Source organism: Passer domesticus, chromosome 17, assembly GCF_036417665.1.
Source record: "Passer domesticus isolate bPasDom1 chromosome 17, bPasDom1.hap1, whole genome shotgun sequence".
Taxonomy (NCBI): Eukaryota; Metazoa; Chordata; class Aves; order Passeriformes; family Passeridae; genus Passer; species Passer domesticus.
Window position 1 is genome coordinate 5614300 of NC_087490.1, and position 27264 is coordinate 5641563.

At 40.0% G+C, this 27264-nt stretch overlaps 2 protein-coding genes across 3 annotated transcripts in view; one reads left to right on the forward strand and one right to left on the reverse strand.

The window, feature by feature from the left end:
- Positions 1-27264, forward strand: part of PI4KA (phosphatidylinositol 4-kinase alpha) — a 53607-nt gene that overhangs the window by 16544 nt on the left and 9799 nt on the right. For both annotated transcript variants that reach the window (XM_064393122.1, XM_064393123.1), the window contains exons 18-41: positions 83-251; positions 1741-1791; positions 14513-14621; positions 15114-15250; positions 16129-16262; positions 16421-16503; positions 16780-16850; positions 16968-17092; positions 17533-17614; positions 18233-18316; positions 18671-18760; positions 19233-19352; positions 19924-20016; positions 20374-20530; positions 20804-20931; positions 22159-22317; positions 22527-22678; positions 23181-23288; positions 24005-24132; positions 24209-24328; positions 24978-25057; positions 25194-25387; positions 26116-26206; positions 26996-27163. In XM_064393122.1, the coding sequence (XP_064249192.1) occupies positions 83-251; positions 1741-1791; positions 14513-14621; positions 15114-15250; positions 16129-16262; positions 16421-16503; positions 16780-16850; positions 16968-17092; positions 17533-17614; positions 18233-18316; positions 18671-18760; positions 19233-19352; positions 19924-20016; positions 20374-20530; positions 20804-20931; positions 22159-22317; positions 22527-22678; positions 23181-23288; positions 24005-24132; positions 24209-24328; positions 24978-25057; positions 25194-25387; positions 26116-26206; positions 26996-27163 (2833 nt within the window). The remainder of the gene's footprint in view (positions 1-82; positions 252-1740; positions 1792-14512; positions 14622-15113; positions 15251-16128; positions 16263-16420; positions 16504-16779; positions 16851-16967; positions 17093-17532; positions 17615-18232; positions 18317-18670; positions 18761-19232; positions 19353-19923; positions 20017-20373; positions 20531-20803; positions 20932-22158; positions 22318-22526; positions 22679-23180; positions 23289-24004; positions 24133-24208; positions 24329-24977; positions 25058-25193; positions 25388-26115; positions 26207-26995; positions 27164-27264) is intronic.
- Positions 4488-13163, reverse strand: SERPIND1 (serpin family D member 1). The gene is made up of 5 exons (XM_064393125.1): positions 13024-13163; positions 10144-11012; positions 6271-6544; positions 5207-5351; positions 4488-4830 (listed from the first exon to the last, which is right to left on the reverse strand). The coding sequence occupies exons 2-5, from the start codon at positions 10994-10996 to the stop codon at positions 4639-4641; spliced, it is 1464 nt and encodes a 487-aa protein (XP_064249195.1). The 5' UTR covers positions 10997-11012; positions 13024-13163; the 3' UTR covers positions 4488-4638.

Consider the following 27264-nt stretch of genomic DNA (forward strand, 5'->3'; position numbering starts at 1 on the left):
AGTTACTGTCAGTATTATGAAGAAAACACTGACAATATAAAACCTGAGGAATTGCTTGCTCATAACAGTTCTTTGTCCTCAGGCACTGCTCCTTGGCAGTCATTAACGCCCTGGCCAACATCGCTGCCAACATCCAGGTGGAGCACCTCGTGGATGAGCTGCTGATGAACTTGCTGGAGCTGTTTGTTCAGCTTGGGCTCGAAGGAAAGAGAGCTAGTGAGAGAGCAAGTGAGAAAGGACCAGCCCTGAAGGTCAGATGTGCACTGGTTTTTAATTGTGTGCAGCTGTGCTTTATGTGGGTGGCTCTGCTGAACACGCAGGGAAAACCCTTCCTGTGCTAAGCCTGAGAGTGTGTTCTGGGGCTGGAGTGTGAGTTCTGGGATGCCTGAAGGATTGTGTGGAGTGTCCCAGATAAAACAGGGAATAGCTGCAGTTCAGCTGAGACTGCCTGGGGTGTCAGAGGCAGGGAAACATGGGATGCTCTGGAATCAGTATGGGAGACAAACTGCTGCAGTGACTGAAAGCTGTGCAACTCTGCAAATGGAGAAATGACAGAATTCAGATGGATTGAGCTAGGAGGCAGTGTTTCTTTACTGTGAAGATCCTAAGAGCAGTTCTCACTAGAACATTCTACTCAATGCAGAGTACAAGTTATGAAAGGTATTCTGTGAGTGAGTCACATGCAGTGGATTGTCCTGAAGTTAACAAAAAAGCCATGGTGACTTTTTCCAATTGTCCCTCCCACTTAGAGTGTCTTCTGTGCTATTATTTTATTCCCTCCAAAAATATTTTAAGACCCATCTTTTGTTTGCTTTATCTTGACTCTCCAGGAAAGATAACTGAGTTATGTTTTAGTTGGGTTGTACCATTATTGTTTCATCTGAAGATTATTTGGCTTTGTTTCTCTATTGCTCTCTTCTTTCCTTCTTTGTTTTTCTTTTTAAAATTTCTTCCTTTTGGTTTGTTCCACTTCATGCAGAGCTGTACCCTGTTAGCACATCTTGCCTGCCTCATCTGTGTGGGGTCAGCAGTCTCTCTCTTGTAAGGAGGGAACTGGAGCATTCCCTGTTTCCCAGATCTAGTGTGGAGGGATCTGGGAGGTTGGGAAAGACTGCAGAGAGATGTCTCAGTGTGGTGTCTGTGCCATCACTGTTTGTCTGATCAGAAAAGGTGAGAAATGATGTGCTGTGCTCAGTAAATGTTTTTCATTCTTTAATACTCTAATTGGTCAAGAGCAAACACACTTGTATGGCTGCAATTTAAAAAGGTCCTAAAAAGTCAAAGGAAATAGATGTTTTCCTTATGCTTCTTATATTTCAATGGAAAAGGCTGCTCCTCCTGCTTGAATAAATTCTTGAAAATCCTGTCTTTTTACAGGCTTGTTATTTTTGGCTTCATTTTGATAGTGAAATGAAACTTCTGGTAAACATTTGAGACTTGTTTGTGGCCACCCATTTAATGTGATCATTTTTCTAGCAGTTATTGAATCTCTACAGACTGTGTCTTGACAGAGGAAAAAATCCCTTCACTAAACCATGAGGAAAACCTGAAAAGCTTTTTTAAGATTCCAGGGTGTGTTCAGTCCTGTGGATTTCATGGGTGCTCTCTTGACCACCTTGTGCACATCTCTTTGAAAGATACAGAGTTGTAATTGCAATGTTTGATCCTTGAAGTATTTTTTTACCAAATTCTTTAGAAATGCTTTTGTAGATGTTTTGAGCATTTCCTTTTTCTTCTCAGGCCTCCAGTAGTGCAGGGAACCTGGGTGTGCTTATTCCTGTCATTGCTGTGGTGAGTATCCAATGGATCAGTTGTTGGAAACAATAATTTTCTCTCATTTATCAAATACTGGTGCTATTTCAAGCAAAATGGTTTGATTGACTGGTAGTGCAGAGGTTACCATCCAGGAGAAATGTAGTACTATAGTAAAATAATGCACATCTAGCTCTAAGTGGAGGAATCATTAATTTAGGAATGACAAATCTCTTGAAAATAAAGAGTCTTTTGTGATTTGGGGTTAGATTGTTTCAAGCCACGAATTCAGGAGATTCTTGAGCTACATAACACTGCAGGGAATATTGCTTTGATTAGTATTTGGCATGCAGTGTAATAAACAGCACATATCTGTGGCCTGAGGAGAAGTGAAAAACAGAAGTTAATAGAAACAAAGTAAAAAAAAATACTAGTTTGGCAGCAAAGTGAATTCTGTTTCTTAAAAGAAAAAAAAAATTGTTGATAAAGAAGGAGGTAAGTGTCCCATGTCTTCTGAAATAATAATTGAGTCAGGATGAAAGTATTTTAAGAAATGTGCAAGGACACTGATGTCCATGCCAGACTCCTTTATTCTGAAGCATATCTGTGTTCACTCTTGGATGTCATTTTTTCCTGGGGAAAAAACATTTCTTTTAACAAAGTACAAGTGCTAATTCAGGAAAAAATGTAGATCTAGAATCTCCAGCGGAAAATTTGATGTGTCCAAGGCCTGTTACCAGGTCAGTAGGAATATTTGCCTAACTGCTGTAGCTTTTACAAAAAAAAGGTCACATCTGAAAGATCCGTAGACAAACTTCCTGAAGGACAAAAGGCATCATGCTGCTTGTTTCCCTCCTGAAGCTGAATTATTTTGGGGAACTTTTCCTGCACAGCTGCTGGGACAAAAGGGAAAAATGTACCCCATGCTTGCAGTAAGGGATACATTTTTGTAATTTGTTGATACTGCACATCCATTAACAGGCAGGAAAAAAACATTCATTTCATACTCTGCCCCTTCAAACCTCTTCACTGAAGCTTGTCAAAGAGAAGAGTCTAAAGTTAGCACTAGTTAAAGGTCAGTGGACTGTTCCTCTCCTTCCCATACCTCTTCCACTGGTTTTGTACATCAGCCCTCCCCAAATCCAGCAGTGATCACAAGGACTAGTTCCTGACTTGAAAGAAATGTGTTTATAAATGTCTTGGATCGCTGTTATTCAATGGTTGCTCAGGTTTTGCATGAGCCAGCTGGTCCTGCATTGAGATGTTCTAGTGGTTGGCATTTTTCAGCTGTCAGTGATGCTGATTTGAGTGAAAGCAGGACCATTCCTTGCATATTGAGAGAAGATTAGTGCTTATTAGAGACTTAATGTATAAGTTACAGAATTACTTTCCTGTTCCAAATTCTTACTGATGATATATTTGTTCTGAATAGCTGGGGATAACTGCATTTTTCTTAACCAATGTGACCTTTAAATGCAGTCAGATAGTGCCAGAATCTGAAGCAAGAGTTAATGGTTACATTCTAGTTGTTGAAGCAAATATTTGACTTTCTTGCACAATGTATGAAGATCATGAGTTTTGAGCAGTAGCTGATTTGCTTTCTGCTTGACCTCTTTGCCTTGAATAATTGTCTTTACTCAAGTCCCCATAAACCAGTATTGCAGATGCTCCAGCTCATTCAATCATTGATAGACTAATTAAACCTAGGGCATGAATATTTAAGCTTTTGCCTATGCTTTTCTTTTTTGTATATGCTCTCCTTTTTGCATACAGATAAAACAATAAAATGTGTATATGAATGTTAATTTCTGTTGTGCACTTCCAGTACTGAAAATTGACTGTCACCTGATGAGCTTAAAAGACATGAATAGGGGAAAACATCTGAGTTTCCTATTCAGTGTCAGCTCTTCATCATTCATCATCATCTAATTCCAGTATTTCACTGGCTGGCAGGTGGAAAAGCTTTGTGTATGGAGCATATCACTGGAGTAGATGCAAAATCACAAGCAGTAGTATATAAAAGCAAAATTAAATCAACAAGTTAAACTTCATACTGGAAAAACACCTTTTTAAGAAAATTCCTAATTCTTAAAATAATGGTTGGTTTAAAGGTTACTTGTGTGTTTTTGATAACATAAGTCAAACTTATGATGTATATAGATATACTGATACAGTATTTGATACTGCAGAAAGTAATAAAAATACTCTCACTGGATTGAGGCACATTTTTTTAAAAGCTATGGTGTAAAGTAAGGTATGCAGAGGCATGTTCATTGTCTTTAATAATTTGAATGTATGGTGCAGCTCTGTTCCTTGTACCAAGGAGAGAGTGATATTCTGCAGCATTTGTGTGCATCAGTCTGAATGTTAATACACATTGTGTGTGTTCACTGAACATTAAATGATGCAAGCAAAAGAAAGAATGGAAGCATTTGATCTGTTTCAAGTTAGATTGTGCAAAATGCCCAGAAGAGACTTAGGTGTCTATGGCTGCTCAGGTATTCAGGATTTCTTTAGTTCTGTTTATCATAATAGACATCCTAGCACAAATTTAGAGCTAGATTTCAAGACTCCAGATAGTCTAAATACTTTATTGATTACATTTTATGCACTGTTGCAAAACACAAAGTGTAAGGCACTTTGTGATTTTTTAAATTTTTTTTTCACTAGTAATACACTTGTATCAGTACATGGCATTAATTGCAGACAAATTATCTGCTGCTGTGAGTCCATCCATGAGAAACTACCTGTAGATAATACGTTTTCTTTTTATACCAGTGACTTTTGTATTGGCTAATACGACAATAAATTTTCCTTTATGATACTGGTATTTTAACATAACATACAGCCCATGTGTGACAGAGTGTTGGAGGCTCTTCCCTGCTTTTAAGATGTGGCTGGGTTGGCAACTCTGCCCATGAACAGCAGGCAGCTGGTGCGGTGCTCGTAGATCAGGAACAGAAACGGGCGGTCCACCACAAAGCGGATCTGAGTGGAGAGGGGCATGAAGCCCACCGTGGTTATTGCTGCAGCCTCTGTGCCCTCCTCGTTCACTGTGATTGTGCCTTGGTGATTGAACTGTTCAGACAAACAAAACAGGAAAACAAATGGGAGAAATTGAGGCTCTCCTAAGTGCATGTGCTCACAGCCTTCCCTGCTCCATGTCCCGCACCCCTGCTGGTCACCCTGCACAGCACCAAAAACCTTTGGGGTTTGTTCTGTGGAGGAGCCTGTTCCTGACTGACCACAGCACTCTTAGTGCCTTTGCATCTGATTAAACATGTGCTTCATTATTGCATAGACAAGGACAAACCCATAGCCCTCCCTCCTCTGTCCTCCAGAAGAGATGAGGAAAAAATCTTGTTTTAGCTTACTGTATAATATTATTACTGAGCTGCCATGTTATTGGGCGATAGAGTTTAATCAGAGAGAAGGTGAAGTGAGGAGTAAATACCCTGTCAATGGTGATCTTCTCATCTGATATACCAGAGTAGTCTCCTTTTCCATTGAATAGTTCTTCTATTCCCATGGATCTCAGATAATCAATCAAATTATAAGTCTTCTCCAGCTTAAATTTAGGCAGAACTACTTCTCTTGTTCTAGTAAAAATAAACGCAAAAAGGAAAAATGATTGAGCAGATATTTATGTGCATGACTCCTTTGCTCTACAGAGCTGTGGTGGTTTGGATTTTTTGCTGTCTTCAGCAAGCAGAACACAAATATACAGGACTGTATTTTTGCTTTCAAAGCTTGAGCATCATGACTTTTAAAACTGTGCTTTAACAAATTAATTCCCCTGTGAAAACAGTTTGTTTGCCAATTTGATACTTCATTTATAATGATTTGCATTATTTATGTATCTAAGGTATGTGACTTTGAGCAGTTCAGTGCATGCTTGTAACAAGTGTCGAGCTGTCAGATTTTCTGAAGCACTAAACTGGAGAATTGTCACTTATTGTGTAGAACAGAAATAGGTTGAATTCCTGGATAGCACATCAAATCATCTCCTTTGATCAAGTCTGAAGACAGATACCTGTCATCTTTCTCAAGGGAGGCTTTATTATTTTTCCTCTCCCCTGAATGTGATGTCCTTTGATTATGGAATGTGTTCCTTGACACACAGCTCTGTTGAAATGCTCAGTGCTGAACAGAACATAGGCTGATGTGACTAAGATTATTAGTTCAGAATAATGTTATTTCACAGTCCTGTTTTTCCTTCTCATTGTAAACTTTATCAGTAAAAATGTTTTCTTTAAATCTACATCATTAAATACTCAATAGAAGGAATTTTGAAACTTCATTACAATTTTCTACCTCAATCATCCTTGATTTCTTGGTGGTATTTAAATTATGAGAGATCACCAGTCCTGATTTTTAATTCAATAAATCAAATTTTTGGAGGTTTTGTTTCCTATTTTTTATCAAAATATATTATCCTCTGCATACTTTACTTACCCTCCTCAGTCTCATCAAGAAAACACATTAAGACTTTACCAAGATGTGCTTTTCAGCAGATACCTGTTTGTCATGCTCTTCTGCCACTTTTCTACCACTTGAGGTGTGATCTGCTTTTCGAGGGCTTTCATGCCAGCCAGTTTGTGGGGGAGCACCACGAGCATGCTGATGTTGCCCACGAAGGGCAGCTGGATGATGCTGCAGTCCAGCTCAGGGTCAGCAGCAGCCAGGAAGGTGCCCTTGGTCTGCATCATGGGCACCTTCACCGTCTGCTTCTCGTTCAGCCGGAAACTCCTCTTCGTGGTCATTTCCACTGGAAACTTGTTCTCCCAAGTTCCTGTTCACACAAGGCAGAAGAGAAATAAACCCCTAGCTGGCTGTTTAATTAAATGTTCCCAGAATAGATCTACACTAAGCTTTAAGTCAGGTGGATTGGGATTTGCTGTAGGAGATTGTTGATTTCAGTGAAGCTTGAATTAGAAGACAAGTTTTAAAGTGACTTCAAAATTCCTGGCTTTCTAACTTAACATTTGTCTTGAATTACAAAAGCAGGTAAACACAAACCAGAAATAAGAATTTGGTTGGTGTGTATTATTTTTCCTTGTAAAGAACCTCAAAATTTAAACAGATGTAAAGAATTTTATCGGGTTTGCCTCTAGCAGAACACCTGACCCAGTTGAGTTTTTAAAGAGATGTGATGCTTGAATCCAGTTGTGAAGGCACCTGCTTGGAGAACATTAGTGATGTACCAAGTTAAGCAAGGACTGGATTCATTTTGCATAAGGTCATAAAAGATGCTATGCTGAAAGCATTGTGTTACCTTAGTCTGTTTAGAATGGTTCATTTTCTGTCTTAACCTGAAGAATTGGGGTGTTGACTGCTTAATTCTGTGGTCCAGTTTGATGGCTCCTGTAGATGTGCTGAAATCTGACAAGTTTATGTCCAAATAATGCAGTCCAACACATTTTGCAGCCCAGAAAGCTTTGCCATCAGGGTTTGAAGCTTTTTATGTGGAGATACTCTGGATACCAGAAATATTTATTAACTGTTTGAAAGAAGGTTTTTTAAATGCAGTGTTCTATTGGTCTTTTATAGAACTGTGGCTCTGGAATAAACATCATTTCTTAAGGGGCAGACAAAGCTGGAAGTAGGGTTACTAGTATTTCCTGTAGAAACTCAGGAATTTAGATCATCATTGGCAAGCAAGTATGTGAGCAATGTGACTGTGACTGTGTGCAGAGCCTGCAATATAACCTTAATTGGTTCTTTAGTCTGACTTTGCCAGATTTACTGTGAATAAGAAAAGAAAAGCCTTAAGTCTATCTTTCATTCCCATAGTTCCTACACATGTCAGGCTGATGGGGATCAGTTTGAGACGTGATCAGACTGTGGTTAGTAGTCTGAAAGGTATGGAGTATAAAATGGATTATGCTATTCCCAAACAAATAGTCTCACTTCCAAGGAAAACCCAATATCTGGCTGTTTTGCAGGGAGCAGAATGCACAGATGAAGGACTCCAGCTGGCCATTGACACGGGGGCTGCTGTGGGCCAGGGCAGCTTCAGCAGCTCTGCCATCCACTGAAGGGGGGGAGACAGGATCAGCTCTTCCTAGTGAAAGAGAGGAGCTGGGGAACATTTTTCTTGGATTCAGTTTTGCAAATGTGTTTGTCCTGGGGTAGAATACTGATCCCCAGCAGGAGCTGTGTGTCCAGCTGAAACCAGCTGGCACTTTATGACTTCTGTGACTTTCTGTTTTGAATCTTCCCCAAGATGTCTTTTGGATCCATCTGTGGTGGCAGATGTCTCCACTGAGTGACTCCTTTTTTGCACTTGTGACTGGAATCTCAGAAGAAATCAGGACGTTTTGGACCTGTCAACATTTGTCAGTTACCAAAACTGCCATGGCTAAAGTAGCCAGGTCCTGCTTGGTAGGAAGCTCATAAATGATTCCTCAGAGCTGTGCTGAATGGGGGGAAGGCTGGGCATGTGTACAGGATAAAATGGGCTTCTTACCAGCATAGTTTCCAATAGTTTCTTGATGGTCTTTAATGTAAAAGGAGGATGAAACCTCACAGTGTTTGTCACGTATCCCATTACTCAGTCTTACTGGTACTGAGCATCTCTGTATATCTGGAAATGCCTACAGTCTTCTTAGTTCTGGGGGCTTAGCAGAGCTTTTCTGCAGTGGTACAAGCAGTGCAAATGGAAAGATATGGACAAAATTCAGCATGTTAGAAGGAGTAGTGGGGAAACTAAGAAACCTAGGAGCAGAACTCGCTTTTAAAAAATTCAGTTCCACTCAAAGTTGTATTCCCAGGAGACTGTCACTGTAAGACAAAAGAATGAGAGCAGTAGAGAATTGATCCTGGTTTTGAGAGTTAGAAATTACAGCCTTCAGCAGATGGCACCAAGGTAATTGGGACTAAGAGGATTTCATGGGAAAAAGAAAAATACTGAAGTCTTTTTGATCTTGATGACTCAAGAGTACCAATACCATAGCTGTCTATTTTTGTGGTGTTTTTGTTATTTTGAGATGGCACAATTATTTAATAATTTCAGAGTGAAACAAAAAGGTATTTCAAATTTCACCAAATTATGAAAAAAAAAATATCTGTTTCACTTTGTCTAGTCCTTTTCTTAGGATGTTTTAACAGGCAGTAAAGCCCTGTATTTGGTATGATGTGATCATCAGGGATGTAGTCAAGAATACAAATGAGTGCCTCTTGGATGGTGCCTGAGAATAGGAGATTACTGAATTTTATGCTAATGATTGCTTCAGATTCTCTTAGGAGTAAGTGGCATTATTCAAGGAAGTCATTCCTAGCAAGTGAGTGGGAAAAGGCACATTTATAGCTTCTATAACCTGCTGAGATGGCAGGTGTAAGAGAGGCCTTTGTTTCCTGGAAGCAGGGACATCTGGGGAAAAATAAACTCCTTTATGGATTATGGAAAGGAGTGTGTTGTACTTGCAAACACTGTTACGCTTTTGGACTGATTTGTCTTTCCTTACCCCTGTTTTAAGTCACCTGATTTTAATCTTAAAAAGTCTGTAACAGATTTCCTTTTATCCTCAGTTCTTCTTTCATTGGCACCTCCCATCTCTTGCTCATTTAATATGATTTTAAAAGCTGGATGAAAAACTAACAAACTTTCAACCTGAGACAGATAACTTATCTTAAAAATCTCACCTCAAGCCCTTAGTTTAAATGTAAAGACATTGAAAATAAGGGTTTCAAATAAGAATCTATTGTAGAGTCTTTATTTAAAGGCTCTTTATCTGTTCAGCCTTTACTAATACATGAGGGAGTCCATATCAGCAGACCATTCATGCTGAATTAACTGAGATACTCCATGTAGTGAATGTGTTTGGTTTTAGCTGTAGAAGAGCATTGTTTTGGTTATTCTCTTAGGTCCCCTATATGGACTTGTTGACAAGGATCACACTCTGATCATATTAAAAAATTGCTTCCTTCAAGCTGAAATTCTTTGTAGTCATTTATATGAGTCTTGAATACTTCAGAGATGTTAAATGCTTTGACTGAAATCAACCTGTAGCATTTCAGTGACACCAAGACTGGATGTGACTAATGACTGGCATGTGCATCTGTACCTCCCCATCTGATACTTCTACAAAGCTTATGCTCTCTGGGGCTATTCTGCATTGATATGTTGTTTTTCTGTCTCACTGTGATTCATTAAGGTTTTGGAAGTAGTAAGCATTTGCTCTAAGTATGCAATACCCACTAACTTCAGAGCATTGTTGTGCTACAGAACAGGCAAAAATGGGCTAATAATACAGATTCCTAATGAGGGAGTCAGTAGGTTTTTTGTAGTGTACATTAGACTTAAGTTCTGTCTGGGATTTCTAATGACATATGGCAGTGCATTGCAAACTGAGAAAATCCATCACTAAGATTGAAATAATAGAGTCTTACCTTTAAAATAAAGGCAGTTAAGAATCATCATCAGTGTTGTAGGGTTTATATTCACAAGAGCTTCCTTTATTAATCCCTTGGTCAGCTTCAAGATGCGTTCGTTGGTTTTGGCTATGAAGCTGGGATCTGAGAAATCAGCTGCTTGGGCATCAGCAAAGTAGTATGTTTTCATATTGGTTTTGAAATCATTGAGAACAGAAAAGTCTTTATGGATATAAAGGTCATTGACAGACCTCAGCGTGTAGCCAAAGTTGCGCCTGAAGAGCCGATGGGTGAGTTTGCGGAAGAGGTTGTGCACGGTCATGAGCTCGTATTTGCTGCTGGCATTAATGAAGTCTTGGAAACCAAGAACTGATAACACTTCCTGCTGGGTTTGATCCTTCAGACCCAGGGAAATCATAGCCATTGCAGTGGAAATACCAACAGGAGCCATGATAATATTGTCTGAGGAGCTGGCCTGGTCTGCCACGCTGCGGTACAGGTTGAAGCCAAAGTTTGCATTGAGGATATTGAGGCGCTGGATTCTGGTTTTGCCTTGGAATAGTTCAAGAATATTTCCTTGTTGAACTTCAGAAACCATGTGTGGGGCAGCATCAATAACATCACTGTAGTCATCTTCACTGAGTATCTTGTCAAGGTCTAGGTAGTCCTCTTCCTCCTCCTCTTCAGGAATCAAGTCATTAGTGATGGTGTTTTCCCTGTGGAACTCGAGGGGTAGGTTTGGCATGTAAGTCCCATTTTCGTGTGGCTGTGCACCTTTGAGGCTTTCAAAATGCTCAGTGACATCCTTGACTCCGCAAAATGTGGAGGTTATGATGAGAGTAAGGGCAAGCAATTGAAGTAGGAACTTCATTCTGACTGGTGAAATCCTGGAAAACAAGATAACACAGTTGAGAGAGTCAGGGGTAATTGAATTTTAGTTACCTATTCCCTGATTTTAGGTTCATGCTGATTTCTGTGGCAGCAGAAGATCTATAGTTACCCTATTTGATAGCACTGTATTTTAGTGGAACAGATGTCAATTAGATGGGTAAATCTGTTTTACTGGTAATTGGTTTTGCTTACACAATGCCTCCAGCCTGCCAAAGTTGGGTGACCTCCTCCCATACAAATAGTCATTACTGGCATATTTCAACAGTTACAAACTCATTACTCAGAATATGTGGGACCCTTTATTTTAAACTGTTACACTTAAACTGTGCACTAACTGTGTGAGTAGTGTGTGCTGAAAATACAACATGAAGTTAAGTTTGAAGATTTGAGCTTGGTGCGAAGAACAGGGACTCCTGATCCAGTCCCCTGCAGAAACATGCCAGAAGGCTGACATGTACTGAAAAATTTGAAAAACAAACATCCTGTAGCTACAACAAAAATGGAAGTTTTGCAGGAGTATTTTGGAGAAGCAAGGCAGCAGTTTGGTGAATAAGGGTGATCCAGGCATGTAGAAAGACGTGTGTTTGCACTGAGTGCCACTAGTGGGACTGCACTGGGGGGACTCTTGGGCATAAACGTCTGGCCTGGCCCACTCCTGGCCTTACTCGGGTGTGTTGCTCAATGTCTGTGCACCCTTGCTGCAGCTCTCTGTTAAATCTGCCACTTTTGTAATGGATTGGCTTGATTCTGCTTTTGGCTTAGTTGTGTTTTGTTTCACTTTTGTGTAGCACTGCAGAACTCGTAGTGCACTGTGTTTTCTTCATGATGTGAAGTCTCGTGGGCTCCCTTCAGAGCTTTGTTTCTCTAGGGTTATTGTGATACCAGTTCTAGATTTGTAACCTCACCTCTTTTATTTGAGAATACATTTAAGTAGAACCTCCATTTTTCTAAAGGAAACTTAATCAATCTCTTCATCTACTGAGTATTGGACTATTACATTTTTAAATTATTTTTTAAATCAAGAATTTTCTTCAGTATGTATTTGAAGAGAATCCATCAGACTTACTCAGCTGTAATACCCTCCACCAACAAGTAGGTCTAAGAGACTTTTCACCATAATATTGGGTGCAGTAATTAAAGTGATCTTAAAAATATATGAAAAAGTGTAATTGCCTCCTGTGACAGTCAGAGATCAAAATGTAGGTGTTCAATAGATCTGTCGGCTGCAACTGCATGGGTGTCTGAATGCCGGGCCTGGGGTTTTGCTCAGACTTAACTATAAAGTTATTTCACAAATTTATAAAGTTAATCTCAATTGATACACTTTCTTGAGTAAAAGACAGTTATTTACAATATAATATAGCGCAAAATACTGAATACAATTAAAACAAAAATCTTGCTAAGATGTTGATTAAAATGCTTTTTAAATTAGCAAAGAGAGTTGTTGTGTAAAGTATAAAGGTTCACATAGCTGTACCTGTTCACTGACCTGTGTATCAGTGAATGAAACCTTGAAGGAAAATATTTTCAAACATGTTGTAACAGGATTGAAATAACTGAGCTGACAGATTAGTTTTTGAAACTCTCCCCCAGACTAATCTGCTTTAAATCCTGAAACCATTTAAGGTGATCCTTCCATATAAAAAATACATTGTTTTGCAGAAAGTATCCAAATAAGACACTTATGAATTTGTTTTACACTGTGACTGAGTATCTCAAGTCAGTCTTTTTCTTATTGTTTCCCCATAAATTCATTTGTTTTTTCCCCGCCCCCAGAAGTCAGGCCCTTAGGGCTGAGATACTCTGTCCAGTAACCATTGATAAACATTTTCTGCTCTTGGCACAGCAGAATTTGCTGTCTGTATTCCCAACTTTACGTTCTCATCTTCACCAAAGTAAAGTTATTGCTCAGCTGCACTTACACAGGCAAAACATCCCCCTTCTCTGCAGTCTATATGTCTTTGGTGAGATCTACCCAAAATCACAGAAGAGGTAAATGAAGCTTACCTTTAAGCCACTGTACTGGAAGGAAGTGTTGAAAAGCTCAAGTAAAGGGAACAGCAGGGCTTAAATCTGAACTTTGACGCTGGTTTTTTGTGTATCTCCCAAAGTAAACATTCCCTAAACCAAACACTGCTAAACTTACTTCGTCAGCCAAAATCCCTCCCTTGCCTAGTGATCTCTGCTGAATTCTCTGTTGTTTGTTGAACTACTTTTATAGCCTTGCAGGTACTTGCTCGCTTTTGAGGAAGGTCTTTGAGCAAAAATCAGTGTGTATGTGAAGTTTCAAAGTCAAGCACACACATAAACTTGACTGTTAATGACAGGAAAAGCCATGTAGCTGCTGTTTGTGCTGAAATGGGGGATGGGGGAGCATCTTAGTGCAAAAGTGTTTGGGGTCTGTGAGGTTGTGGTGGGGTTTCTTCAGCTGCTGTTGTAGTGGTGCAAAGATTTCCATTGCACAAACAGCTTTTTACCATAGTGCTGTTCACCACTTAAACTCAGACTGATTTTATTATAATAGAGAGATTTTTTCATGCTTTTCCTTTTTAAATGACTAATCTCCCTCATGATTTACAAATGCATCCAAAGTTGGCTGTATGTAAGCTTTCACTGAAGTGCTGCTGGCTCTCATATCTTAGAGAGTTATTGTGGTTAGAGAAAACTTCTTCAAGCTAGATTAGAATGTAACATTTTGTTAATAAAGTTTACAGTAGTAATATACAGTCATACTGAATAAAGCTTGCGGTTTAATGGACAATTTCTTTTACTTTTTATACACTGCCTGTGCTTTAATTCTTTTTAGGATAACACATTATGATCTTTGTTATATAAATTTATCTAAAATTGTATATCATGTTGGCTGAGAGGATATACTGCTCCTCCAATGGTAGCAGCTGTTTGTGCAAAAAGTATAGGAGAATTTTAATAAGTGTGTTGAAAAAAATGCTCTTTTACTTGCTTGTTTAGATAGTAAATTCTTCAGAACTGATGTCATTCTGTGCGTGGGTGCAAACAATGAAAGATCCCCAATTGGTGCCTCAATGTATTTCCACAAAGCTGATAAACAATAGCAACCAGAAGTGCTTTTGGCTAATATTTATTTAGTTTGGAGTTCCTTTACACTCAAGCAAAGCTGCACAGCATTGTCTTTGGGACAGTTTAAAGGACCATGTGGTCTCTTCTTCCCTGCAGTGGATAGTGTACTAATATTATGTATTCTCCTCAGAGGTTACTGTACCAGCATGGTGTTATTCCTGTGTAAAACAAAGGAAATTCTTACTTCAGGCATCTCAAAGTTAGCCTTTCAGCTCTCCAAAAAGAACTTAATTCCTACTGTATAATAATAGCAATATAATGCTCGTTTTCATAGGTGACAAAGAATATTACTTTTGTAAATCATAGTAAAGAAGGTACATGAATTGATTCCTTAGTGTGGAATTAACTTATTCTAACTCCCACCATTTTCTGATGTTAATTTTTATTTCTTTGGTAGCTGACTAGACGCTTGCCACCCATCAAGGAGGCCAAGCCCAGGCTGCAGAAGCTGTTCCGTGATTTCTGGCTGTACTCGGTGCTGATGGGATTTGCTGTGGAAGGATCAGGTACTCTGCATTCTAAGGGGACAGCATTGCTGCTCACATTTAAACTTTTGATGAATCTAAATACAACTGTGTGCAAACCATTCCCAGTAGCTGGAAGAAAAATTACAGGCATATAGAGACTTCAAAGCAAACAGCTTATGTAAATGACAATTCTCTGGTAGGATTTCTTTAAATTATTGCAGTTTTGTTGTCAGATTCAGAACAATACAACTTGTACTTAGTTTTATTCCTAATAGCTTTAGTTATCAGTTTTGATAGCCAGATTCCTGAAATGGAAGACAAGACACATGGGGTACAATGGTAATTAAGCAGAAACTTCACCTAAGCATACTTACTAAGTTTGGAACATGGATCATGTGTGTTGTCTGTGCTTTAGAGCATGAAAAATCTGCCCTAGAAGTAGTACAAAGCTTGGTAATGCAGGTAGCTTTGTGGAACTTGATTTTTTTTTTAATCCCTCATTCCACCTTCCTCTTTCTACTTCTGTTTCAGGTCTTTGGCCAGAAGAATGGTATGAAGGTGTGTGTGAAATTGCCACCAAGTCTCCATTACTGACATTTCCCAGCAAAGAGCCACTCCGGTCTGTTCTGCAGTACAATTCTGCCATGAAGAATGACACCGTGACTTCTGTACGAATTCATTTCTTCCATTACCTCCTTCCATAACCTCTGCCAGTGTTAAATGACATGGTGGTACCTGTGATATATTGAAATAGCACACCCCTTCAGCCTGCCTCCTATCAGTGAAAAGCAGCTGTGTTACACTATTCTTCTGACATCAGGATGTATGGGTGACTTGGGGTCAGCTTTATGGAGTGTTAATACAAGTGTTTAGGGGAGTAGCAACACCACCTGGATTAGGTGTAGAAACCAAGTCTTTGTGGAGATGGAAGCCTCTTAGTGTTTTTTCATCCATTTTGTACCTGACAAAACAGGCACTGACTGAAAATAAATCAACAAATTTGAGAGAAAACAGCACATTCAGGCTTTTAAAGAAATGTTCAGTTTGCTCTGGCTTGATACCGATATTCATCTCTCTCCCTAGAATTTGTAGGATAGATTTTGCAGGACAGATTTTGCCCAAGGGCTTTTTTGGCTTATGAAATCTCTTTGACTCCCAAATAATACAGAAATCTACATTGTGCCTAGATACATAGTTCTGTGACACCAAAGACTGGCACAAGTCCATGAAGTTTCAGGAGCTGGATAGTGCTGATGTTGGTCAGACTTGCATGCATTTAGTGTAGGAATTGTATTTCTTCTTTGGCATAACTGCATGGGAATTACCAATTATTTCTGCCAGAAGCTTGATTCCAGATTTAATTCTGTTCTGTATTTGAGGCATTGTGACTTGCTGAGTCAGGGGAGGTTGGTCTGAGTCTGTAGGCAGAAGCATCCTGACATATTGTTTGTGAAGGTTGAAATGTTAATAATAGGTGAACGAATGTTTGAGGACACAAACTAATACAGGGCTCCCACTTCAGATAACTTCATGTATTCATCTCTAGGCTGAATTAAATGAATTACGGAGCACCATCATCAATCTCTTGGATCCTCCTCCAGAAGTGTCAGCCTTGATCAATAAGTTGGATTTTGCCATGTCTACCTATCTCCTTTCTGTTTACCGCCTAGAGTACATGAGGTTTGTGTTTATCTATATTTAGTTTTTTCACTTGTGAAACGGGAAAAAAAACCCTAAAGCAAAACAATCAGTAAGTTCCTGAAACAAATCTGAAATAAACAAAACCTGAAACAAACAAAACCCCAAAGATGCCAACTTATAAAACTCTCCTTCCTTAGGGTGCTGCGTTCAACTGACCAAGATCGCTTCCAAGTCATGTTTTGCTATTTTGAAGACAAAGCAATTCAGAAAGACAAATCTGGTAAGATTTACTTGTCTAGGTTTCCTCTTGACTTTTGAGGTATGAGGAAATTATCTCCAGGCCTGCAAAGCACAAACAAATCAAGCAGCTCTATAACAAAATGAATCATGTTCACCAGATTGCTGCTGCTTTTTTTCTTGCCAAGAACACTGGTTTTGTTTTGAAACAAGTTCAATATTGGCTGAGTAAACATAAACACTTTTTAACTGTTAAGCCTGGTTTATAAAACAAATGTAATTTTGACAATGAAACCTGTCACTTCTCTCCATTCCTCAGGCATGATGCAGTGTGTGATAGCTGTTGCTGATAAGGTCTTTGAAGCTTTCCTGACAATGATGGCTGATAAAGTAGGTTTCCTGGAAACTAAAATTTTGAATTCGTATAAATGTTCTCAGTTCAGTTTATGAAAGTGAGTTTGTCTGTTCCTTTAGGAGCTTCATACTTCTCTTTGGCATGTTTTTTAGCCTAAAACTAAGGAGAATGAAGAAGAGCTGGAGAGACATGCTCAGTTCTTGCTGGTGAATTTTAACCACATTCACAAGAGGATCAGAAGAGTTGCAGACAAATACTTATCTGGACTGGTAGACAAGTGAGTATAGAGTTCATGTTTCTCTTTTCACAATGACTGTTTAGTGGTAACTCAGGCACTTGGTGACACTGGTCAAGTGGATTTCTTGGCTGCAATTTCTGCTGAAATGTCTGCTTGAAAAATTACATTCAATGGTATTTTTAGCCTGAGCTCAGAAACCCCTGGTGAAAATGTGTGTCTGCTTAGTATTCCCATGGGGGAGCAAAGCAAAGTGCCCGTGATAGGAATGCAATCTCAGCTCCTGTGCAATAGCTCTCCTCAGCTTTTGGCTCTGGATAAAGCCAGGCTGCTGTGAGCCATGGCAGCCTCTGTGGCTTCTGTTGAGTATGAGCTTACCTAGGGATGTATAAAGTTGGCTCTTTGAGCAGCTGCCTTGATAAAATAATGGCCTTCCTCAGCTCTCCATGGTTATTGTATTTCTGAATTCTGTCTTGCTCTAGATTTCCTCACTTGCTGTGGAGTGGAACTGTGCTGAAGACTATGCTAGATATTCTGCAGACACTGTCTCTGTCTCTTAGTGCAGTAAGTGCTTTTCTTTCCTAGAACTTTTTTTTTTTTGCTTTGTTCTGCATTTATTTGATACTAAATTGTGTTTGCAATTTGATTTTTTGTCCTTCTACTAAGATTGATAAAATCTTAATTTTGAATTCTGTGAAGCAAGAATTATCTTTGCAACCCTATTTCATAAGCAGTAAAACTAGTGCTAAAAAGTTGTTGTCACATGTGGTTTATAATTGTTGAAATGTCTCATTTGAAATAAAATTTTGGTGGTGTTTTTCTGGTTTGTGGTTTGTTTGGTCTTGTGTGAATTATGGTTTTCAGATTGTATTCTCTCCAGTCTGTGTATGTGTATCCATATTTCTTGAATCTGTTACATACTAGAATTTTTGAATATGGAAATGCTTTATAGAATTTGTTTTAATACTTAACGTTAAGGAAAGTGCTTTGGATTTTTGAAATTATTTATTCCAAAAATCAAACTGGAATACAAACAGTTTCTTTTAGAGATGTTCTAATTGAGAGCAAATGTCAGCAAAAAAGGTTTGGTAACCAGGCTTCTTGTTTGCTGCCTGTCAGAGTGCTAATGTCAGGTGATGATGAATTTTGTCTTACTGAGAGTTGGTAATTGTTTCTGTGTAGGACATTCACAAGGACCAGCCATACTATGACATTCCTGATGCTCCCTACAGAATAACAGTCCCTGACACACATGAAGCCAGAGAGGTGAGTGGCCCTCCTTGATTTATCAAAGAATGAAATAATGCCTTGTTTTGTGGCTTGGAGATAAATCAGTGAGCTACTCTGAATGGTCATTTTTTAAAAGTACTTCCCTAGATAAGATTTTTCTAATAGGATATGACACAGTATTTATGTTTTTCTGAATTTAACTATTTTACTTGACTTAAAGTGTGACAGTTCTTTCCTAATCAAGGACACATTTAACTGTTAACAGAAATTTTAGCTGTGTCATGTTGTTACAGCTGTCTTGCTCCCTATGTTACTTATTACACCCTTAAGATGAGTTCCTCTTGTTAAATGTCCTTCTTTTACTGATTGTGTTGATGTTTTTTATTCTAGAGCATAGTCAAGGACTTTGCTGCACGCTGTGGGATGATTCTGCAAGAGGCAATGAAATGGGCTCCCTCTGTCACAAAATCTCATCTACAGGTATGGGCCTGCTTCTGTGAAAATTTGATTTTTGCACATCTTGGACACTGCAAATCTACCTGAGGTTTATATTTCCTTGCCTAACAAAAGAACCTCAAGGGATTCTATCCTTGTGTGAAAGGACAACTAATTGCTTTCTCTTCTTCATATAGTCCAAAACCCTTCATCTCATAAGGGGTTTTTTTTGTCAGAAGTGATTCTTTTAAGAGAAGATCACAGCCTTTAAGCATGTATCTTGAGAACTTTATTCATTTTGAACAAAGAAGGAGTCTTACTCTGTGTATTTAGGAGGACATTCAGAAAATCTTATTGCCAGGGGAGCAATGCCCAGAAGGGATGAGTAGAGACAGTCTTCTGTCACAATTGTGTGTAATTAAGTTTCCCATAGTTTGCAGTGATGCAGCACTTGCTTTTGAGCTGCCTTGTTTTGAAGAGAATGAAGTATTTTGGAGTTTGATTTGTTTTTTTTCAGGAGTACCTAAACAAACACCAGAACTGGGTATCAGGGTTGTCCCAGCACACTGGCCTGGCCATGGCTACGGAAAGTGTTTTGCACTTTGCAGGCTACAACAGGCAGAACACCACTCTGGGCGTGAGTATTGTTTGTTCTTTTGTGCACCTGCAGAGAGACCTTGACAAACTAGAGGGCTGAGCAGAGACCTGCCTGCAGCTTCCTCACAAGGGGCAGCAGAGGGGCAGGCACTGATCTCCTCTCTGGTGACCAGTGACAGGAGGCAGTGTCATGAAGCTGTGGCAGGGAGGGTTTAAGGCTGGGTATTAAAAAAAGGTTCTTTCATTCAGAGAGTGGCTGGGCATGGGCACAGGCTTCCCAGGGAAGTGTCACAGCACCAAGCCTGACAGAGTTCAGGGGGTTTGGACAGTGCTCCCAGTGGTGTGGTGTGATTGTTGGGTTTGTCCTGTGCAGGGCCAGGAGTGGGACTCAATGATCCCTGTTTGTCCCTTCCAACTCAGGGTATTCTATGATCCTGTATCCATGGAGGAAATACACATACACAGTCCTGGTGCTGTTGTGTGTAACAGTCCTGATGCTACTATGATTATAAGCATAAGGAAATTTAAAACATATGTGGAGGAATAAAAAGATAAAGAGACAAATGGTTTGATATGAACAGTATAAACACCTTGTTATGGTCTGGCCTTAGGCAACCCAGCTAACTGAAAGACCAACTTGTGTGAAGAAGGACTACTCCAACTTCATGGCTTCTCTGAACTTGCGCAACCGTTACGCGGGAGAGGTAAGTACAGGGTTTCTCATGAATGTGGGGTGTCCAGAAGCTGTGGCTCACTTCTCAGGGGCTGATGTCCTTCCAACCTATACTGGTGTATGGGTCTATGTTACAAGAAACATAGTTTATGAATCCCTTCAGGATAAAGAGTATTATTTTCCTTATTGAACAGATCATTTTAGTGTTAGTCTTGCAGATAAAGCTAACGATTAGATAAAGATTAGATTGCAGATAAAGCTAAAGATTTGGTAAAGTAGTAACAAAAGATGCCTCTGTTTGTGGAGCTCCCTGATCAGCATGTGACCAATACTTAACTGGATTCCTAAAAATACTGTTCTTTGTTGAAAACCCCCCTGAATTTTACAGGTTTCTGGAATGATTCAGTTCTCAAATGCCACAGGACGAACATCTGACCTGAATAAACTTATGGTCAAAGACCTGAATGCTGCTCTTGAATCAAGCAATACTGAATCCTACACCCAGGCCATGTTTAAGTTGACTGCACTGCTAATAAGCAGCAAAGGTAATGAAAACCAAATGGAGTTCTGCTTTCTGATGGTGAATGCCAAGAATAATAAACTACAAAAACTATCCATATACCAACCCAGTGTGCATCAACTTGCAGCAAAACTGTGTTTTGAATTTTTTCAATTAAGCTTATATTGGGGAAAAGCCTCTTAAACCAAAAGCTATTTATTATTAGGAACTGATTATTGCCTGTGGTGCACACCAATTTCATATTGATGTGGAAAGCAGTTGCTCTGTTGGAGAAATCTGAGTGAATGTTTGTTTTCAGACTGTGATCCCCAGCTCCTTCATCATCTGTGTTGGGGACCCCTGCGAATGTTCAATGAACATGGCATGGAAACAGCAATTGCTTGCTGGGAGTGGCTCCTTGCTGCCAAGAACGGAATAGAAGTGCCGGTAGGAAGTGATTTAACTACTCCTTCTCTGCCCCTGCAAGGGGGAAGAGAGATTTTGGGAGATTCACAGATATTGTGAATCTGTGTCAAGGATGTTTAAATGCACTGTTAATCACTTTAGCCTGCCAGGAAGTCTCTGTTCCTGTATTGTTGGAAGTCTGAGCACCCCCACGAGGTGGACTGTGGGAAGCAGACCTTTCTCAACAGCATGAATGTTGCAGCAAAAGAAACCTGCTAGAATCCCAGCTGTAGAATTTACTTTGCTGATGAGATGCCTGACCTGTTAATGGATTGACTCTATACTCTCACAAACTATAGAATGGTGTTTTGAAACAAAGAGAAATCAGTGTCCTTGCTCATTAATCAGCCTCTGGTATCTGGTATTGCAGCATTACAAAAAACATAGGTTTGCAAATGTCCTAATTCTGTAACAGGCTAAACCAGTTGTATTTTGTGAGATGGGGATCAATGTAATAGTGATAAAGCAACTCAGCATGGTGCAGTGACAGTCCACGCAGCTGAGAAAGCTGCCTCTGGCAATTGCTTTGCTTAGGGAGCACCAAGTGTTTCACTTGCTGGAGATAATCATCCATCTGAATTTACTTAGTTGAGTTTACTTGCAGGTTTCAGTGGTTAACTTCTTAAGCATCAGTTTCATTTTTTCTCCATTGGGCATTTGGGGAAAGGTCTTTGTATCTGGTTGAGGAGAAGAGAGATGCACCTTTGGTTGCTCACCCTTCTTACTACAGAGGATGCTGCTCCTGAGAGCAGGATCAGCAAAACTGAACTAGGTGCCATCTTTATGTTGTACTTGTTCAGACAAAGTGTGTTCAGTGTGCTCAGGGGCCAGACTGTGTCCGACAGGTCACAGGAACCCCTGCATGGGCTCTTGTGGGAGGCAGCAACCTTTAGTGGAGCAGGAGGATGGATGGTGTGGGCTGAACTAGCAGTTCAGTCTCCTCAGAAAAATACACTGCCTGGCTGCTGCTGCCTTTAATCTTTCTGTTACTAGCTGAGATTCTGGGGGAGCCTCTCTTCCTTTTGTAATGTAGTAAGTGAAAGAAACATTTTCTTTCAGGTGGGATGTATAGACTTGTCTCTGCCTCTGTCAGCACTGCAGTGAATTTTAATTGCTGTAGTAGGTTCTTGTGTGTGCTGTGGGGAAAGGTTGTGCTTTTCATATAAGATGCTCTTGAAACAAGGAGCACTGTCACCTTCCTTTTTGCAGTTCATGCGGGAAATGGCAGGAGCCTGGCAAATGACAGTGGAGCAGAAGGTTGGGCTGTTTTCTGCAGAGCAGAAAGAAGCAGATCCATTAGCAGCCTCAGAGGAGAGCCAGCCAAGGCCCTGCCCACCAGAGGTGACCCCACATTACATCTGGATAGAGGTGTGTATTTTTTCTGAATGTCCCACCTGTGGCAGTCTGTATTTCCTGATTTGGGAAAGGACTGGAGTGCTCACAGCCGGGAGAGACACTCTGTTTAGATGGGCGGTATCACTGAGGGGAGAAAGGTGTTTGAAACAGAGAGCTCTAGGGGTGGCTTTGAAATTCAGAAAGGTCGAAGGAGGCATGGTATGTCTGTCTCTTTTTCTCAGTTTTTGGTGCAGAGGTTTGAAATAGCCAAATACTGCAGTTCTGACCAAATCGAGATCTTCTCCAGCCTGCTCCAGCGCTCCCTGTCCCTGAACATCGGGGGGGCAAAAGGCAGCTTGAACCGGCACGTGGCAGCCATCGGGCCCCGCTTTAAGTGAGTGCTCCTGGGTTTCTCCTTCTGGGTCACAGAAATAGGAAATGAGGCTGTGTAGAGATGGAAGAAAACAGCTGAACACTACATGTTTAACATGGCTTCAAGTGCTGAGAATTGCTTTAAAAGCCTGCAATGATGCAGTCTAAGCTCTCTTGTTCAAGCAGAAGTTGATCAGTTCAGCTTCAAAGTACTCTTTTGATACTTTCAGGAAATTTCATGGGATGATTTCATATAGTGAATAGCCCACGTCATGGATCTAGTAATAAATCTTGTCTTTGCTTCATCAGTTATTTTCACCTTTTGTGACTTGAAGGCTTTCACTTTCTGTGGTTCAGCAGTCACAGCTTTAAAACAGACAGGTGATAATGTGAATAGGTTGCTAAGAGCTGTGGAACAGACACTTCCCAGGCTACACCTGCAGCTGTAGTTGTGCTTTGCATGGTGGTGTATTGGTCACCATTTTGGGAGAGCCAACATTTCCATTCTCTGTTTTGCTTATTAGGTTGCTGACCCTGGGTTTGTCTTTGCTGCATGCTGATGTGGTTCCAAATGCAACTATCCGAAATGTTTTGAGAGAAAAGATTTATTCAACTGCCTTTGATTATTTCAGGTACTCTTCTGTTTTAAACAATTCACTGAAAATGTGTTTGTGTTTTTCCTGGACCTTCAGTGATACTTCAAAGCAGCAGCTGGTTTTATCTTCTAGTGATTTTTCTTCCTTTCCTTTTTTATCCGCTTTAACAGAAACTTGTCTTGTGCTTAAGTATGGTTCATAAATTATCTCAAAGAGGCTTAGATATTAGTTTTGGATTTTACGTATTATTTAAAAAGCAGGAATGTTTCTGTTCTTTTCCCTATTTTTCTTATTTTGAAGTTTATTCAATACTCAAAATTGTATCTAGATTTATAAGGCTTAAAGAACTCCTGTTATAATATGTGTGGCTGAAATACAATTTCATTGTTTTCAAAATACAGACACACTGAATCTGATTATTTCAACATTTGACACACGCACCAAAGAAAATTTAATTGATAGGAATGTCTGAATGTGAGGAGGTCACTCAATCCTAATAATAACTTTCAGATGAATCCAGGATGCTGACGGACTGCTGCCCTAATTTTCAGTTATAATTGGAAGTTTGTGCTCTTCAATCAGAGATAATAAAGCCATGAGGATAAAATGTAGTGATGTGTGCTCTCATCCTTGTAGATTTCAGTCAGAATAAAAAGTACAACTTGATTAGGCTGATGAGGATTTTTGACTGCTGGGAGTTTTTTTCCCCCCCAATGCATTAAATATTGCATTATTTGTGTGATTTCTTCAAGTTGTCCTTCAAAGTTCCCTACACAAGGAGAAAAGAGGCTCCGTGAGGATATCAGCATATTGATCAAGTTTTGGACAGCAATGTTCTCAGACAAGAAGTATCTGACTGCCAGCCAACTTGTGCCACCTGGTGAGTTCCTTTAAGTGCTGTTTTAAAAGTGTCTGGTTTCTTTGGATTCTACATCAGATCTGTGCTCTGTTCTTAGATAATCAAGACACCAGGAGCAACCTGGATATCAATGTTGGATCTCGGCAACAGGCTACACAAGGATGGATAAATACTTATCCTTTGTCCAGTGGCATGTCAACCATATCTAAAAAATCAGGTATTTTTTTGATTGTAACCAGCTCATTACAGCCAATTTTACAGCATAGTTTATGTTCAGATATTTAAAGTCAATATTTACCTTAAACATCAGGCTCATATTCTGGCAGGGTATTTAATTACCAGTGCCAAACTCTGAAAAACAAAGACAGAAAAAGTTTCACTGGTAACAAGCAGGACAGTTCTAAAATCACCTGAGTTTTTTGATAGAATGTTCAGTTCTGTTGTGCATGACAAGTAAGACTGGAAGAGATCAAGTTGTAGAGAAATCCTGTAAGGAAATTTTTTGCTTCGTGGAAATATGCCCCTAGTACTTTTTAGGGACATCAGTGACATTAGATCATGGACTGTATTTTTGTGCAGTTTAAAAGCTACGTGCTCTTTCTTTTTAGAAGACTGTCATGTTCCTAAAGTGAATGCACTGCTGGCTACAATAATATCTCTGTAGCCTGTTGTACTCCATATATTCAAAGAACACCTGCACGATGAGTGGCTGCAGTGATGACTTCCTGCCTCCACTCTGATCTAAGTTACAGGTGTCCTGTGGTTATTCAGTTCATGTGTTCATGTTTCCAGCTGTGGACAGTTTGAAAATACAGTTTCACCTACTGAACAATAGCCACTGAAAGCTTTTTAATCCTTTTCTTCAGGAATGTCTAAGAAGACAAACAGGGGGACGCAGCTGCACAAGTACTACATGAAGCGCAGGACGTTACTGCTCTCATTGCTGGTGAGTCATCAGAAGGATGGGCAACCTGCATGAATTTCTAAGATCCTCTTATTGTTACATAAAAATAAACTAAAGTATGAGATTGGGAATGTTTTGCTTCTTCTAGAAAACCCTTTCTTTTTCCTGTTTCCTTCAGGCTACTGAGATCGAACGCTTGATCACATGGTACAATCCACTGTCTTCCCCTGAGCTAGAGTTGGATCAAACTGGAGAGAGCAGTGTAGCAAACTGGAGGTCTAAATACATCAGTCTTAGTGAGAAGCAGTGGAAGGATAATGTGAATCTGGCTTGGAGCATTTCTCCTTATCTTGCTGTGCAGCTGCCTACCAGGTGAGATATTTCAAAAGAAACAACTGATGCAATTACTGCTGCCTTAGAAGTTGAGTGAGTATTTACAGTACGTACTGATAGCACTTGCTGCTGGTTGCAGCCTCTTGCATACTGTCACAACTGTTTGAGACCTTTGAAAAGAGCTAGATACTTAATAGACTCATTTGGCTCAGTCACTAGTGAAGTCCACCTGCCTTTCCTCCCTTCTGCTCTTTGACAGTGCTTAGACAGTGTTTGATTCAGAAGAAATCAGTATTGTTTTTTAATAGCATTCAGCCCATCAGCAAGCATAGCATTTAAGCAGTGCTAAAAGTATCTTGGAATGCAGTGTTTTTGCTAGATATTTGCTTGCACTTTACTATTATAGGAGAATTAGCACAGTTGGCTCCGGAAGGGACAGGAAATTCTTTCCCCCTTACAACAGTGATAGTTTTTGCCAAGTAGAGTTCTGTATACTTCTTGCTGTAGAATCCCAGACAGAATATTTCAGCCAAGAATGCACTAGTGGAAGTGGGCTGAAATACAACTGATTTATACAAAAGCACTGGATGAGGACCAGTTGTTTCAGAATCCCCTTTCCACAGCATATTGGGGTATGTTATTTCACAGTTGGACTATTTGTTTATTGCACATATAGTTTTCTGCCTTCTGCTGTTCTCATCTTCAGATAAATAGAAGCAGCCATCACAATTTTCTAATAATGTTACTGTGTTCCTGGTTATACTTAGGTTTAAGAACACTGAAGCTATTGGAACAGAAGTGACCCGTCTGGTCCGGTTGGACCCCGGAGCTGTTAGTGATGTTCCTGAGGCTATAAAGGTACCTGTGAATATTTTTACTGTTACAGGGCCCCAGGAGACCCATTTCACTCAGATATGCTGGAAAATACAGTCTTGACTTACCACAGTGCATGTTCTAGTGCTACCCATATCTCTGGTAGGAGAGAATGACAGAACAGCTGTGCAGGTAGGATGCTGAGAGGAGAATCTCAGCAGTAAGAGGAGGTAGCCAATTAGCTAATAGTTGCTAATTGTACATTTTGCTTCTGGGTATTCTCACTGTACACAAAATGGCTCAAAGCTCATCACTTTCAGTACAACCACAATTTCTATTCCTTTGGCATAATAAGTGAAAAGATCACTGGATCAAGCCGTGATGAGTGCTGCTGCTGAAGTTATTTCAAGCATAACCTTTTCTGTGTATTCAGAGGCCAAGGTCTGGAAGTGAGGAAGGTTTATCGTGCTGATCTGCAGTAGAGCACTTTAGCCCTGTGAGGGACAGTCTTGTCAGAACTGTGTTCTGTACCTCAGCTGTAAAATAGATGGCAGGAAAATGGAACCTTTCAAAATGACTCATCCTTTGTTCTTTCTCCCTGTGCAAGAACTCCTGGATTGTGCTTTTAGTAACTTCATTTGGTGTTCTGTGAGGTCAGGTGATTCCAACAGCTAGGTTTCCATGGAAAAAAATGCATTAGATAAGACAGCCATAGTTTTGTGAAAAATAAAAGTTCCATATTTCACTTGCCTTGCTGGAGGGAGCTAGATGCCAGCACTACTGTCTGATGTGTAGTACCCACACACCCCTAATGTGTCTGATCTGCTTTTTCAGTACCTGGTTACCTGGCACACGATTGATGCTGATGCACCTGAGCTCAGCCACGTTCTGTGCTGGGCACCCACAGATCCACCAACTGGCCTGTCCTACTTCTCCAGCATGTACCCCCCCCATCCTCTGACAGCCCAGTACGGAGTCAAAGTCCTGAGATCTTTCCCTCCGGTAAGAAGAGTTCCAAGAAAGCCTCAGCACTCCAGGGGAAGTTATGGCCTGGTCACTGTGGCCACAAGTTTCATTTTAATGCCATGGAGAGGCATGTGCTA